The sequence below is a fragment of the Ictidomys tridecemlineatus genome, chromosome 4 (genome assembly GCF_052094955.1).
Source record: "Ictidomys tridecemlineatus isolate mIctTri1 chromosome 4, mIctTri1.hap1, whole genome shotgun sequence".
NCBI classification, from domain to species: Eukaryota; Metazoa; Chordata; class Mammalia; order Rodentia; family Sciuridae; genus Ictidomys; species Ictidomys tridecemlineatus.
The window spans coordinates 80,961,833-80,975,423 of record NC_135480.1 but is presented as its reverse complement, the minus strand read 5'-3'; the positions used below and the strand labels follow the sequence as shown (position 1 = coordinate 80,975,423).

At 42.5% G+C, this 13,591-nt stretch overlaps 1 protein-coding gene across 4 annotated transcripts in view; it reads right to left on the bottom strand.

Moving 5' to 3' along the window:
* Amotl1 (angiomotin like 1) overlaps positions 1-13,591 on the bottom strand; it is a 130,189-nt gene that overhangs the window by 10,977 nt on the left and 105,621 nt on the right. For all 4 annotated transcript variants that reach the window (XM_078046885.1, XM_078046887.1, XM_078046886.1 and 1 more), the window contains 3 exons: positions 11,717-11,866; positions 6,113-6,303; positions 946-1,071 (listed from right to left, as the gene is read on the bottom strand). In XM_078046885.1, coding sequence (XP_077903011.1) covers positions 946-1,071; positions 6,113-6,303; positions 11,717-11,866 — 467 coding nt within the window. The remainder of the gene's footprint in view (positions 1-945; positions 1,072-6,112; positions 6,304-11,716; positions 11,867-13,591) is intronic.

Sequence of the window (13,591 nt, the reverse complement as noted above, 5' to 3'; positions counted from 1 at the left end):
TACAGTACAAGCCTTCAAATATTCAGAATTTTCAAATTGCATAAGGTGGGTCTTTTGTAGTAGGTCAAAAGGGCATACCTTCTCTGACACCTCAAGAGAGTGGGACTTGCGGGAGGTGTGGTGAGAATGACCATGGCCACCTGCTAGAGACTCTCTGGACCAATGTGCTTGGGACCACATTTAGCAGGTCTAGTATGGGACGCAACGGAGGAACCCAGAAACTAAGGCTCAAACGGGTGAGCTTCTTTACATTCTAAGGGGAAAATGAAGATATGGAAAAAGGTTCTTTTCCCTCATGGATAGCCCAGAGTGGGAACCAGAAAAATACCTGAGTTCTTTTCACAACTCTGATAGTGACTACTGATGGCTCAACCATGCAACCCTATTTTCACATCTCCACAGGTCCTCAGGTGGTCAAGTGGGGCAGGCCAGTTTTATAATGTTAAAAAGCCCGCAGGTAATCTTGTGCAGCCCCACAGAGAATGAGTTAACCAAGTTCCTTATCATTGGCTAGAATATGTAAACTTTGGCTCAAAAACCTCTGGATCTTTGGAATAAAATTGGTTTCTCCTTTCCAGCCCATCATGTCTGGAAGGTAAAAGAGATGTACACCCAGAAATAACACAGGCATCTAAATTCTCCCTTCATTACACTCGGCCTCCATCCTAAAGCCTGCACTGACTTGCAGCAATGCCCCCAAAAGCACCAACACCAGTCCTCCTGCTAAGTGAAGCCACCTACTTAGGTGTGAACCTTTCCCTTCTCTCCAGGGCAGGTGAACGTCTTTGGAGACCTCAAGCTCACAGCATTCAGAACAGGCCAGAGAAGCAATCCTCTCTGAAAGGGCTACAATGGGGGTGCTATAGCAGCTGATGGTCCCACTTGGGTGAAGTGCAAGCTGTCAGAGTGGTGCCCAAGGGTTCCATTGCACACGAGGTCCCTTACGTGTACTCCATGTCCTGACACCTCCTGTTGGCCTGCACCACTTCCTCCTCCTCCTGCCAGATGTGGGCCTCCAGTGAGCTCTCGCCATAGCTGCCGTTCCTTGAGTGGTTGATGATGGTGGTGTCCCTGGGAACACAGGACATGCACTGGATCACAGGAGCCTTCTTGTTTATTTTCAACACAGACACAGAATGGACAAGCTGGTGTTCACGTTGGAACAGAGATTTTCTCTTTACCTTCACCTGGATCTTAAAAGCCTCCTGTCTCCATTTCCTCGCTCATTTAGCAATCTCATCAAATCCAACAAAATATGCAAATGCTCATGAACAGGCAACCAAAGGGTGCACGCTAACAAAATCCACAAACTCCTTCACCTAGTTTTCCTTTCTTAAATCCTGGCCAGTTCGCCTCCTGAACTCGAAAGAAGTAAGAAAGTGACTAGGGAAAGCAAAATAGAATTCAACATCAAATTTGTCTGACCCTTCTACTAAGAACTTTGCATATTAATCTATGTGGTAGGTTATAAATATATAGATGGGACACGTATGAATTTCATCTACTGGCACGGGGATATTTTGTCATTATATTTACTGGTGTTTCTATGTTTGGACTTTTCATACTCATCTTAATCTTCCAATCAGAGTTAAAGTTCCACCTGTATGTATCATCTACACAGCAGTATTTCGGTGTTTTACAGTAAAAGCAAAAGGATTCAGTAATGGATAGATGCTGAGATTGATCTTCTTGGGCAGAGAGGCCTCATACTGAATTCTCTCTTTCTGTCTCTATGCTGCTTCCCTTCTTGTTTTATGGGCTCTTGCCTAGGATTCAGGTCAGTTCAAAGTAACAAATATACAGGGTACCAGGGAAGAAAGATGAAGATGACAGACACATGGTACTGAAAGTTCAGTTGAGGTGGGCAGAGAGAACACAAGGACAAGATGTAGGTAAATGAAAAAGCAGTTTATCTGAAAGCAGGTGTCTGCAAAGAGCCGGTCAAAGATAACTATTCCTGGGCTGGGGTTGTGGCTCAGTGGTAGGGCACTTGCCTAGCATGTGTGAGGCACTGGGCTTGATTCTCAGCACTGTATATAAATAAATAAATAAATAAATAAATAAATAAATAAATAAAGGCCCATTGACAACTAAAAAAATTTTTTTCAAATGATAACTATTCCTACCACTAATTTTGTTAATTTAATCTCTCCAAATTAAGTGATAAGCAAAAATATAATGAGCCATTTTTGTGATATATCTTAAGATACACAATAATGCCTGATTATGTGAATGCTAAATTCATAAGAAATAATCCAACTAAATATTTCACATCTCTTTAACTTCATATTCCAAGGCTACAATCATATTGAAAACCTTAAAGCTTTTTCTAGATTATCCAAAAACAGCAAGACAACAACAAAACAATAACAACAACAACAAAACAGAGGCCCCTTTTTCACAGGAGCTATCAATGAATGAGCATTATTTCATGCAGGACTGGGCAGAGCATGGTACACGTGGTCTCTCTCATGTAGTTCTTATAATGTGTGTAGCAGGTATTAGTCCCAATGTACAGATGAAACCAGGGCCAGATGACTTTTCCAAAAACACTCAATTAGTGAATGGTGGACATTGATTCAAATTCAGAGAGTAATAACTCCCATGTCCATGTCCATTCTACTACACTTCTGGAAATTTCATTTGCCTTTATGAAGCAGGCTTCAGCAAAGATACACATAAAGAGGGCACATATGTAAATGTGCCTCAAAAAAATGCAAACTATGACTGAAAATATATCATACAAGCAAATAATAAGGCAAAAATGTTTTAAACATACTTACAAAGTTATAAAATCACTCTACAGTGCACAAAATTCATCAATATAGGAATTAGCGACTAGAAACATTTTCAACCAATTGACTTTTGGAGAACTCACATAGAACCACAAATTTAAAAATTCATGCTTATACTGACAAGTAAGGACAGCAGGCACAATTAGATGAAAACAACATTGAAGGTAAATAATGCATTGCTTTGAAATTCATAAAAAGTTTCAAAACCTTCTCCACATGTGGAAAATAAGTTAAGCCATTAACAATCCTGATCAGTGGCAGCAAGATGCATAAAGATGACAAAATCAGTTGGTTTATAAAAATTATATTCTTTGTTTAAAGATCAATGTAAATAAATGTAACCCAAGTACCAGTGGCTGAAAAGCCACAAAACTAATAAATTTTACCAATTTAACTGTAACAATTCAGCAACTAGACGTGAGCTTAGAATTTCAACCTTTCTCAAAATGCTTTATTTTTCTCCCCACCCCACTGCACCACCTTGTTATCAACAGAAAGGCAACACTGACATTTCAGAGATTTTCTATGAAAAGAACATTAAAACTGGAGTAAATATCTGCACATCTCTGAATCCAGCCCCCTCACCCTTGTTCTGGCTGTGGGAAGGGGTAGGCTACAAAGGGGAGGGCAGTTTCCCACAGAATTATCAGATGCTTGAAGAGGATATGTGGAAATAAACAATGGGGAGGAGAAAGGAGGGATGGTTGAAAGGGACTCCAATCCTCCATTTAGGTCTCTAAACAGGGCAAAGAACAAAAAAACTGGGAAAAATCCCACAGAACTATCATTCTCTGAGATAAGAGCCATTTCCTCCTGTATGAAGGCTAGTGAACAACTCTGGGCCTAGAATCTGTGAGAGGGTCTGTGTGGTTCTTCTTATGCACTCCTCCCTGTGCCCATCACAGGGTCTATTTATCCACCACTTCTGATTGTATGGTCCAGTTCCAATCATCCCCTTAGGACCCAAGATCCCAAACAGACTCTAATCTGAAAAATTAATAGAAGTTGAAACAATAATAATACATGAAGGGCCCTTTGTCATCTCTCCAGGGTGACACAGGTACACTGCTATGGGCACTTTAACATCCTCAGTTAGAGGAATGTGTTCCCTGCTCTTAACCAGTCCAGAATTATAATTTCCATTTCACACATGAGATCAGAAACCCTCAAAAGGCTTGTCCCAGATCTTATACCCTCAATCAGCAATAAATGGAAAGGTCTTGAATGCAGATCTCCTGCCTCCCTGTGCAGAAATCTTTCCTCTTAAACCCACACAGAGAAAGCAAACTCCTAGGGACATCATTGACAGTGATACATGTGTTTTTTTTGTTTTGTTTTTTTTAAAGGCTAAATTTGGGCTAAGGTTATGGCTCAGTGGTAGAGTGTTTGCCTAGGCACTGGGTTTGATTCTCAGGACCTCATATAAATAAATAAAATAAAGGTCCATCAACAACTAAAAAATTATTTTTTAAAAAAGGCCATATTTCTAACTGTATGATGTTCTGCTCTCATACCTAGGACAGAAAGGTAGTTACCAGCTTAAAAAAAAAAAAAAAGAAAGAAAGAAAGCTGGGGGCTGGGGGTTGTGGCTCAGCAATAAAGTGCTCACCTAGCATGTGTGAGGCCCTGGGTTTGATCCTCAGCACCACATAAAAATAAATAAATTAATTAAAAATTTCAAAAAGGTTAATAAAAAACCCCAAACCCCAAAAAGCTGAAAATAAAAATCTTCCAATTATGTAAAAATCAACAAATGTTTCGGAGGGCTTCACTATTGCCACCTATAGAGTACGGAGACTGGGCTGGAAAACATGACTTCCCTCCAACTTTCACCCCACAACTTTGGAGCATTCATATCTTCTCAGGTTGTCTATTTCCACTCCCAGAGTCTCACTTGGATGAACACTCTAGGTGGTTTTCCCTCAAAGCAAGGACATACAGAAGCAACATATACATGGTAGAAAATGATTTCAAAGTGGTAATTTTCCATGAGTCTGCAGGTTTTCCCAGGTGCAGAATGCTGGGGAGCCCAGTAGAGACACCTAGCCCATGAGATGGCAATCTTTGCTTTCTCTGCTTTCTCCAGTCCCAGGAGCTAACATCTGAGCATGCTACCAGGGATATTTCTTTACTTATTGATGAATCTGAGAGCCCATAAACAGCGTATATAAAATAACCCCTCCATCGACACAGGCTTTTCTATACTCATAAGAGAAGAAATAAGTTTTTATCTCAATGCAATGAGGAGCTGACTACATAACTGGCTTGTACCATTCCAAGCAGAACAATAGCTCTCATTTTCTAAGAGGTCTGGTTTTCTGAATGTTGCTTTGAGATTGAAGGTTCCCCTCCAAATGTACTGACCCTACATCTTGGTGAACTAAATTAAATGCCCAATATGACTTCTGGGAAAAAAGTAAACTGAGTGAAAGGTAGTGAAGGGCCTGACCAGCCCAAGCAAAGCCTCTCAGTATGGGCAGTCATTAGGACTGCAGCTAAGGCACAGCAGTCCAAGAGCAATGGGCACTACCTTGCTCATTTGGTGAACAGTCTTTGTGAGTGGTTTTTGTGGATTATGGCATATTTTGAGCTAATTTTAAAGGAAGAAAAAGACTTCATACCTACAGAGAGAAAGTAAAACAACAGAGGTAAACACTGAACAGCAGAAAAGGATTTTTGAACTACATGAATCAGGTTTTAGGTCAGAAAGATCTCCATGTGACCAAGGTCTTCTACTACCTACCAGCACAATATGGAACCCACCACTGGGCCTTTCGTAGCCTTGATCCTTCACTTGTAAAATGAGGATAGGAATACTACCTGCTCTCAGGGTCAACACGAGGATTATATGTTCTCCTCTGGCTCATGATACAGACCCAGTATTAAAAAGAATCACAAATATACTTTCCCAACATCATTCTTAAAGATCACATAGTATCCCAATGTGTGGGTGCACTTCATATTATTAAATTAATCTCTTCTTGTTGGAATCTAGGCTGTTTGAAATGGTGTTAGTATTTTCAGCCACACTGGGATAAACATCCTTGGACATGACTCTTTAGGCACTCATGTGATGATTTCCTTAAGACAAATGTCTAGATGAGAATTTTAAAACCACAGGAAAGGTACACATTGCCAAATTATCATCCAGGAATGTACACCATTTACTCTCCAATAGCACTGCAGCCTCTAAGAGATTATCTTTAGCTGAGCTTGCTGCCAGGGATGAGCCTCTGGACCACTTTGGATCCTGTTTGTTTTGTTCCCATGTTCTTCCCAGCGGTGCTCTTCTGATGGGCAGAGCGCCACTGTCTCACCTCTCAGCTGCAGCAGTGGCTGCAGCACTCATGGCAAAGTGACGGATGGTGCTCTCCTCCAGGTACTTCTGCTCCCACTTGGTCATGTCAGCCTCCAGGGCCAGGATCCGCTCCTCCTTCTCCCGCACGAGTTCCATGAGGGCCGGAGCATTGTATTCTGGCATGCTGGCTGGCTGGCCATTTCCATGTTTCTGGATAAGCAGAAATAACATTGTGGTGCTCAAAATGGGCTCACGGTCCTGGAGATCCTGCAGCAATTCACACACAACCCCATCATGCCCATGTTCCCTTCTCTCCAATGTGTACCGCCTGAACTCAGTGGATCCAAACACCATGCCACCTGTTATGGTTCAGATGTGAGGTGTCTCCCAAAAGCTCATGTGTGAGACAATGCAGGAAGGTTCCAAGGAGAAATGATTGGGTTGTAAGAGTCTTAACCCAATCAGTGATTTAATCCTCTGATAGGGATTAACTGAGTGGTAATTGAAGTGGTCGGATGTGGCTGGAGGAGGTGGGAATTAGAGTGTGGCTTTGGTGTATATATTTGTATCTAGAGAGTGGTGTCTCTCTGCTTCTTGATCACCATGATGTTAGTTGCTTCCCTCTGCCACACACTCTGCCATGATGCTTAGCCTCATCTCAAGCCCCAAGAAATAGAGCCAGCCTTCTATGGACTAAGACCTCTGAAACCATGAGCCCTCAAATACACTCTTCCTCCTCTATAGTTGTGCTCCTCAGGTCCTTTGGCCACAGCAGCGAAAAAGCTGATTAACACACCACCTTACCTCCACAGTCCTCTATCTCATTTAACAGCTATACAATTCTGTAAAACAGACAATATCCCAATTGTACAGAGAGAATAAGCTTCTGAAAGGTTAAATTAATGGTAATGTTCTCTCAATCAGTAGTAGAATTGGGATTCAAACTGGAGTCTGGCTCCATAGCTCGGGGACTTTGCATGATAATAGTGGCCTGTCCAAGGCAATGCAGTCAACTTATACCAAATGCAAGAGCAGTGTCTAGGACACTTCTCCACAATTCAAGGAAGTGATTCCAGCTGATTGCTTCCCCTGGGGCTTGAAGACCAAAAGGAAATGCCAGAAAGCAGGAGTGAGGTGCCCAACATGCCTGCTGTCAGATGCCAGAGTCTCTGGCAGTGGAGGTATAAAGATTTGCCCCGCCAAAGGCCTGAGAATAAGAAGCAAATTAGATAAAGCATGTGAAAGCAAGTGATGTCTAATGCAAGACAAGGTCATTTTCTGGCCCTTTCTTTTCATCTGTGTTGGTAAGAGGAAATAAAGTGGCTGTTATCTGGACTGATCACATTTCAGATTTTGTCTTCTCTGAATTCAGGTATGCTATTTCCCTAAAAAGCATGACATGGGAGATGATGGGGTTTTCCAGGAAAGTCTAAACTCAAACCAGCAACAAAAATGGCACATCTCAGAGTCTCAGGTTTAGGTGCCCAGTCTGAACATGAGCCAGCTTCCTTTGCACTTGAGAGGAGAATGATTTCATCCCAGCTGTTGTACATCCTGGGACATGCATTCCCCTCGTGTTTTCCAGTGATCACAAATTTTAAATGTAGAGCTAGTTGCAAGGTGAGAGGTACTTAAATGTTTCACCGAGACCCACATAATGTTCTAGATTAAGAAAGGACTCAAATTACCTACAGCAGCAGCTGGGTATTGATCTGCACTGATGTCATCTAATCCTAGCAGAGAAGAAAACAAATGTGCCTATGGGATTTTCTATTCAGCTTTTAAAAATTCCAAATATAAATTATCCCAGAAAGAGGCAGCTTGTCAGGGACTGACATTTAAGTAAAAATACAATGAAAGGCACATACCTGTCCTCACCTGACCTGTACAGGAAATCACTGATCCCATCTGGCCAGGCACCCGGACTCAGGCAGGAGGACAGATGAATCAGTCCATCAGATGAGAAGCTCCTCTATTTTTAGAAATTTTCCAAGAAAGAGCTCCCACGGCCTCAGTAAGCTGCCATCTATGCTTGTCAGTTTCTATCTACATCTTTTCTGTTACCATCTCAGCTGGCTTGTTTTTGCAGAATCCTCTTGACCTCACATGAGATAATGACAAACTCTTCACAGGCCCCCTAATTTGGGTCATCAAGTTATGTAATTAATACACAAGTTTCAGCCTTCAAGAGTACAGAGAGCATGGGCTAATGAGTAATTATGCTAGTTAGAAAATCAAAATGAGGGTCAGGCAGGACAGCTTCTGACACCCACTTACTTAGCTAGTCCACATATATGTACTGCATAAGTACCATGTGCCAGGGATACAACAGTGAACAACGCAGGCAAAATCTCTTGCCCTTGATGAGCTCACATCAAAGAATGTCTCAATGAGCTACATGACCTTGGGCTGGCCCCTTAACTTCCCTGGGTCTCATTTCTCAATTTCAGAACAATCCCACCTTCTCTCATAAGATCCAACAGGACTACTGTGGAAGAAGTGAAAATTACTTAGAGTTCTTTGTTTAAAAAAAAAAAAAGATGAAATTGAAAGCTCTTAAAATATATAAATTTTTCCCCTCCCTATTTTTAAAAAACTTATTTATCTTTCATCTCCCTCACAGTTTCTATTGATATTAAAGTACTATGTCACCTCCGTGGTAGAGGAAATATGACCTATAATGACAAGATCAGTTGAGTTTCTTTATAGGCTAGTCCTAACCTTTCTTTCTCGCCCTGACTCTTCAATCAGCCTTACTTCTGTTTGTCACTTTTTTTTCCCCCTGAGTGGAAAAGTTGGGTAAGTGGAGAATTTGAGAGAGGATACCAAGAATGCCCTAAGCCTTCAAATGACACTGAAGGTAATGATGCTAATATAAACGCAGCACTGAGAGTTTGCCTTTTCTAACCAATTGCTAAAGAAGCACTTTTGTGCAGATTTTCTCAATTGTTGTTAAAAGCATGAGCTAAGTATAATCAGTTTTCCTCACTTTATAGACAAGGTAGTCGAGGGGGCCAGGTGGACAGACTCAGCTGCATCCCAGTGTTAGTCTAAGGACAAAGCCCTTATGTAGGGTGTTGATCCAATAAGTACTCTAAGCCACTCTTCAGAATCATGTCCTGGGGAAAGTGGCCAGACAGAGTGGCTGGTCTTACTGCTTTGCTGAGGGTGGAGATGACCCCAGGCTTTGTTATAGTGTGACTTCAGCTTTGTTATAGTGTGATTTCTTAAGGGGTGGGATAAATGCCTGATTGCCACAGAGGGTGAAGGAGCAGGGTGTGGTGTGAGTGTGGAAGCTCTCCCAAGGCTGCCCATGTCCGAGTCAAGAAGGGGCAGGCATATGCTTGGCTGCTGGGTGAGTGAGGAAGAGGAGATGGGAGAGGCCTGGGACACTCTTTCCTGGAAAGGTCACGATGCTCAGATGATCCTTGTGTTCCTGAGTGGGCTCCAAGTCATCCCTGCTGGGTGCCAGCAAAACTGCTCCACACTTGTCCAGGGGCTTCAGACCTGAGTGTGACCAGACTCTACCTTTTACAGCATCTGCCACATGGCACTGGAGCAAACTCAAGAATATTTGGTTGCATTATTTTGTAATATTTTTACCTTTTCTGGTTATATAATGATGTATACTCAATGGTAAAATTAGAAAATAAAGAACTATTAAAAGAAAAAAAAATAATGCTTATCTTTTTAACAAGAGGGCAAAGGCAACAGGAAAATCTCAAGTATATTTCATATCACAGGGGATATAATCATACTTTCATTTTAAACAAATCAAACTGCAATATTCTTTATTGTGCAGATTTTCAAGAAATGTCAAGCATCCATATTCTGTTCAACTCTAAAGATTGTCTCCTCCTCTCTGGTCTCATGTCAGCCATACACAGCTGCAGATCTATCAGTTCCTGAAGACAACTGAAATGGCAAGCTGAGCCCTTTCCCTGGAGAACCTCGATTCTAACACTGGGGCCCTCTGAGGTGTGCCTAGTCTGTCAGTTGCCTCTGCATACGGAAGGAGGAGGACAGAGGAAAGAATGTGAGTGAGAGAGCATGAGTCTGCACGTGAGCAGTGAACTGTCCTCTGTGGCAATGATGGTATTTTTCACATAATTCCAGATTCACATTTCTTCTTGATCCATCACAAAGATAACAGAGTCTGGTTTCAGAGCACTCAAAAGAAGAGCCAAATTCAGTAACCAAACTGCAGGGTGTGGCTAGCACATTAACTGGGAAAGAACATTCTTTTTGACTCTAAATATTGAGATGTGCCCATTTTGTCAGCCAAAGACTTGCCAGGGTCTACTGTACTGGATACTAGAGAAGCCTGCCCTCATGTTGGGGAGGTTCGGATCTCAGTAACTGAACAACAAAGAACAGGCAAAGGGCTTAACTGATGACAGAATATGTGGCACAGGTTCTAAGTCTCAGAAGACCAGAGAAAGACCTACTCTTCCTTGCAAGCCATCAACCAGGCAAGGTGGTAGGAGGTCAGGGTGGGTTTCTGGATTTTCTGGGCAATCTAGGTAACACCTTCTTTTCCCAAGTGCACACACCCAGTGGAAACTGCATGGCCTGCCAGGCAAGAGGGTGGAGTGGGCCTGAGCTCATGCTTTCAAGTGTTTCAAGTGTTTCAATCACAACCACTGTGCCCTATCCAGTAGATAATTCCACAGAGCCTGCCTTGCATTTCCCTGATATCCCAATACTCCCTTCATCAGCTCTACAAAGGGCTTTGTCCACCATGTTGGCAGAAGATAGACAAGCCTAGTGTCATCTGCAACCAGGAACCTTTGATGAACCTGGACTGGAGCTTTTTTGCAGACTTCTCTCTACTGAAGTACCCATGGACCATGAGCTGAATTGTTCTATTCAGCACTTACTCAGAGGTGAGTTCCAGTATCTCCTCTCTGTTGCCAGCAGAGAAGAGGCAGAAGGAATAGCTTATGGCCAGTACCACTTCCTAGGAGGGGTCTTGAACTCCTTCTCCTGAAGACTCGATGATCAGCATGTTCTATGATTCTAACCCCTTACTAGTGGTTTCAGCTGTACCATGGATTCTGCTCCTACACCACACTAGCAGCCTTCAGCCTGGCCACCATCTGTGCTCTAGATGGTTCTGTCCCTGATCTTCTGTGTCACATTCACCTCCAACTTAAAAACCTCAGAGGTGTTGACTCTCTTTTAATTACAGGAATAAGACCAATCCCGCTAGTTGACCCAAGGCTTTCTGTGATGGAGCCATGCTCCTCACCGTGATCTCACTGGGCATTGCCTGCTCACAGCGGCACCAAAACCGCCTTAGACTTGCCATGATGTTTCACGACCCTCTCCTTCATATCCTCCTCTTCCTCTACTTCCACGTTATTGCCCCTGAATACCCTAAACCTTACCTTTCAAAGTCCAGCTCACATCTCCTCCTCTCTGAAGCCACTTAAAGGCAAATTCCATCCTCCCCCTAGACCCAAGTCAGTGACCCCTTTGTTCCTCTCTGTGTTCCTCCACAGTGAGTAGCCCACCTGACTCCCCCGCTGCACTCAGGGCAGACCGCAGTGGCTGGCTCACAGGGGGCCTCCATCCTCTGGACAAGAATCTAATTCACCTGCTGCTCAAGCCTGTCCCTCACCTGCTGGGTCCTCAGTGCATCCAGCTCTCTCTCCAGCCAGGTCCGCAGCCTGCGCTCCATCTGCTCTCTCTTCTCACATGCGGACTGCAGCTGGGTCAGAGCCTGTTGCAGCTTCTCAACTTTCTCCACATACGCTTGCTTCTCTCGCAGCTGAGTGCAGAAGAGCAAAGAAAGCACAGAATTGAGACCCGTCATTCTCAATGGTGAGGTGGGGGAAGGGTTGGACTACCTGGAGATCCTATTTAAACCACAGCTGTGTGCACATCTTCTTCCTGTCCCCCAGGGCTGCTGGTGACAGAAAAAGTTCACACAAAGGTCATCAGTTACACCTGGAGTGGCTAAGAAGTTTGAAATGGAAGACCCTCCAGGATACCTGCATTTGATAATTTGTTCAGTTTTGAGCTCAATGTTTGATCATTGCTTAAATTAATTATAGCAATGGAAATGAGGTTGAGAAAAAGTTTTTAATATCAAGAAGAAAGGCTTATTCTGTAATGTCAAAACTTGTATACAACATCATCACAACTGTTTGCCCATGAAAAAAGACTGGGAGGAAATATGTAAAGCATTAACCATGTTCATCTGTGTGTCAGAATAGAAATTTCTGTGTTTGAATATTCTGTATGGAAAGTAAAGGCTTTATTATTTCATTACTTTTCTATAATATAAATTATTTTATAATGAGGGAAGTGTGTATGTATACATGCATGTATATCCATTTGAGTATAAACATTTTTTATTATAGATATTTATGGAGTAACTTTCACCTGAAGATTTCAGAGTCCTTTAGAGCTGAGAAGTTAACAGCTCTGAAGAGACAAGGAAGGGCATAACGAACACTCAACACAATGGCTGAGGAAATGGAAATTAAGGTTGAAATGATTTATGTCAACTTCACATCAGGCATGGACTTAGGATCATGACAACAACTTCAAAATTTTACCCTCAGACTTTGTTTTTTTCCATTTGGGAGTCTGGCTTGTGTTCATAAATCCAGGCACATTTTTAGATTTCTGGGAACTGGCTGATGCCAAAAATCAGGCTGAGGCATTTACTTGATCTGGTCTCAGGTGGGAGACACCAGATCCAATTTCCTGTCATTCTGCACCTGGGTGTGCTGATGCCCTGCAGACAACTCAATCCTGAGCTCCAGGAGAGACCAGGCTGAAAAGCTAGGATGTGTTAGTGACTTTGCAGCTTGCTTGTTTCTGACTGAGTGGGCAGCAGTGCTGTATGCTACACCTATACCCCGACCTCTTGGAAGTCACTGGAAGAAAATGGAGGCATTTCCAACCTTACAAAGAGGGACAGAAACTTGAAAGATTTTTCTACTTCTCTTTTGGGGGTTCAGTTCTTATCTGAACCCTTTCATTCATTGTGCTTTTGAACATCTCATTCAATTTAGTAGACTTCTGAGAACCTAATAAGCACTGTTTTTGTGCTTTTTAGAAGCCTCAGTGGATTCAATATTTTATGTACTGTTCATTTGTACATTTTCCACTACACACAGTTTCCTGAGTATGTAGTCAACAGAATACAAGCCAGCCCGAGATTTGTCTGTTTTGGTCCCTGCTGGCCAATGAGCAGTGTGTCCTAATGTGTATTTGTTGAATAAATGAATGAATATTATCCCTAAGCAACTGCAGGCATGAACTGTCTCCTTTGCTTTTTATCACCCTTAAATCTAGCAGGAATACATCATGATGAGAAGCATCTGCAACAGTGATGATAAGAGCCAACATTTTTAGAGCACTACCACATCAAGCATGGTGTGTTATGGAGTATCTCATTTAATCCTCCCAAAGGTAGTAGGAGGTACAGTCCTTTATTATCCCCATTTGAGAGATGAGAAAACCCAGTTCGAAGAAGCTGAGT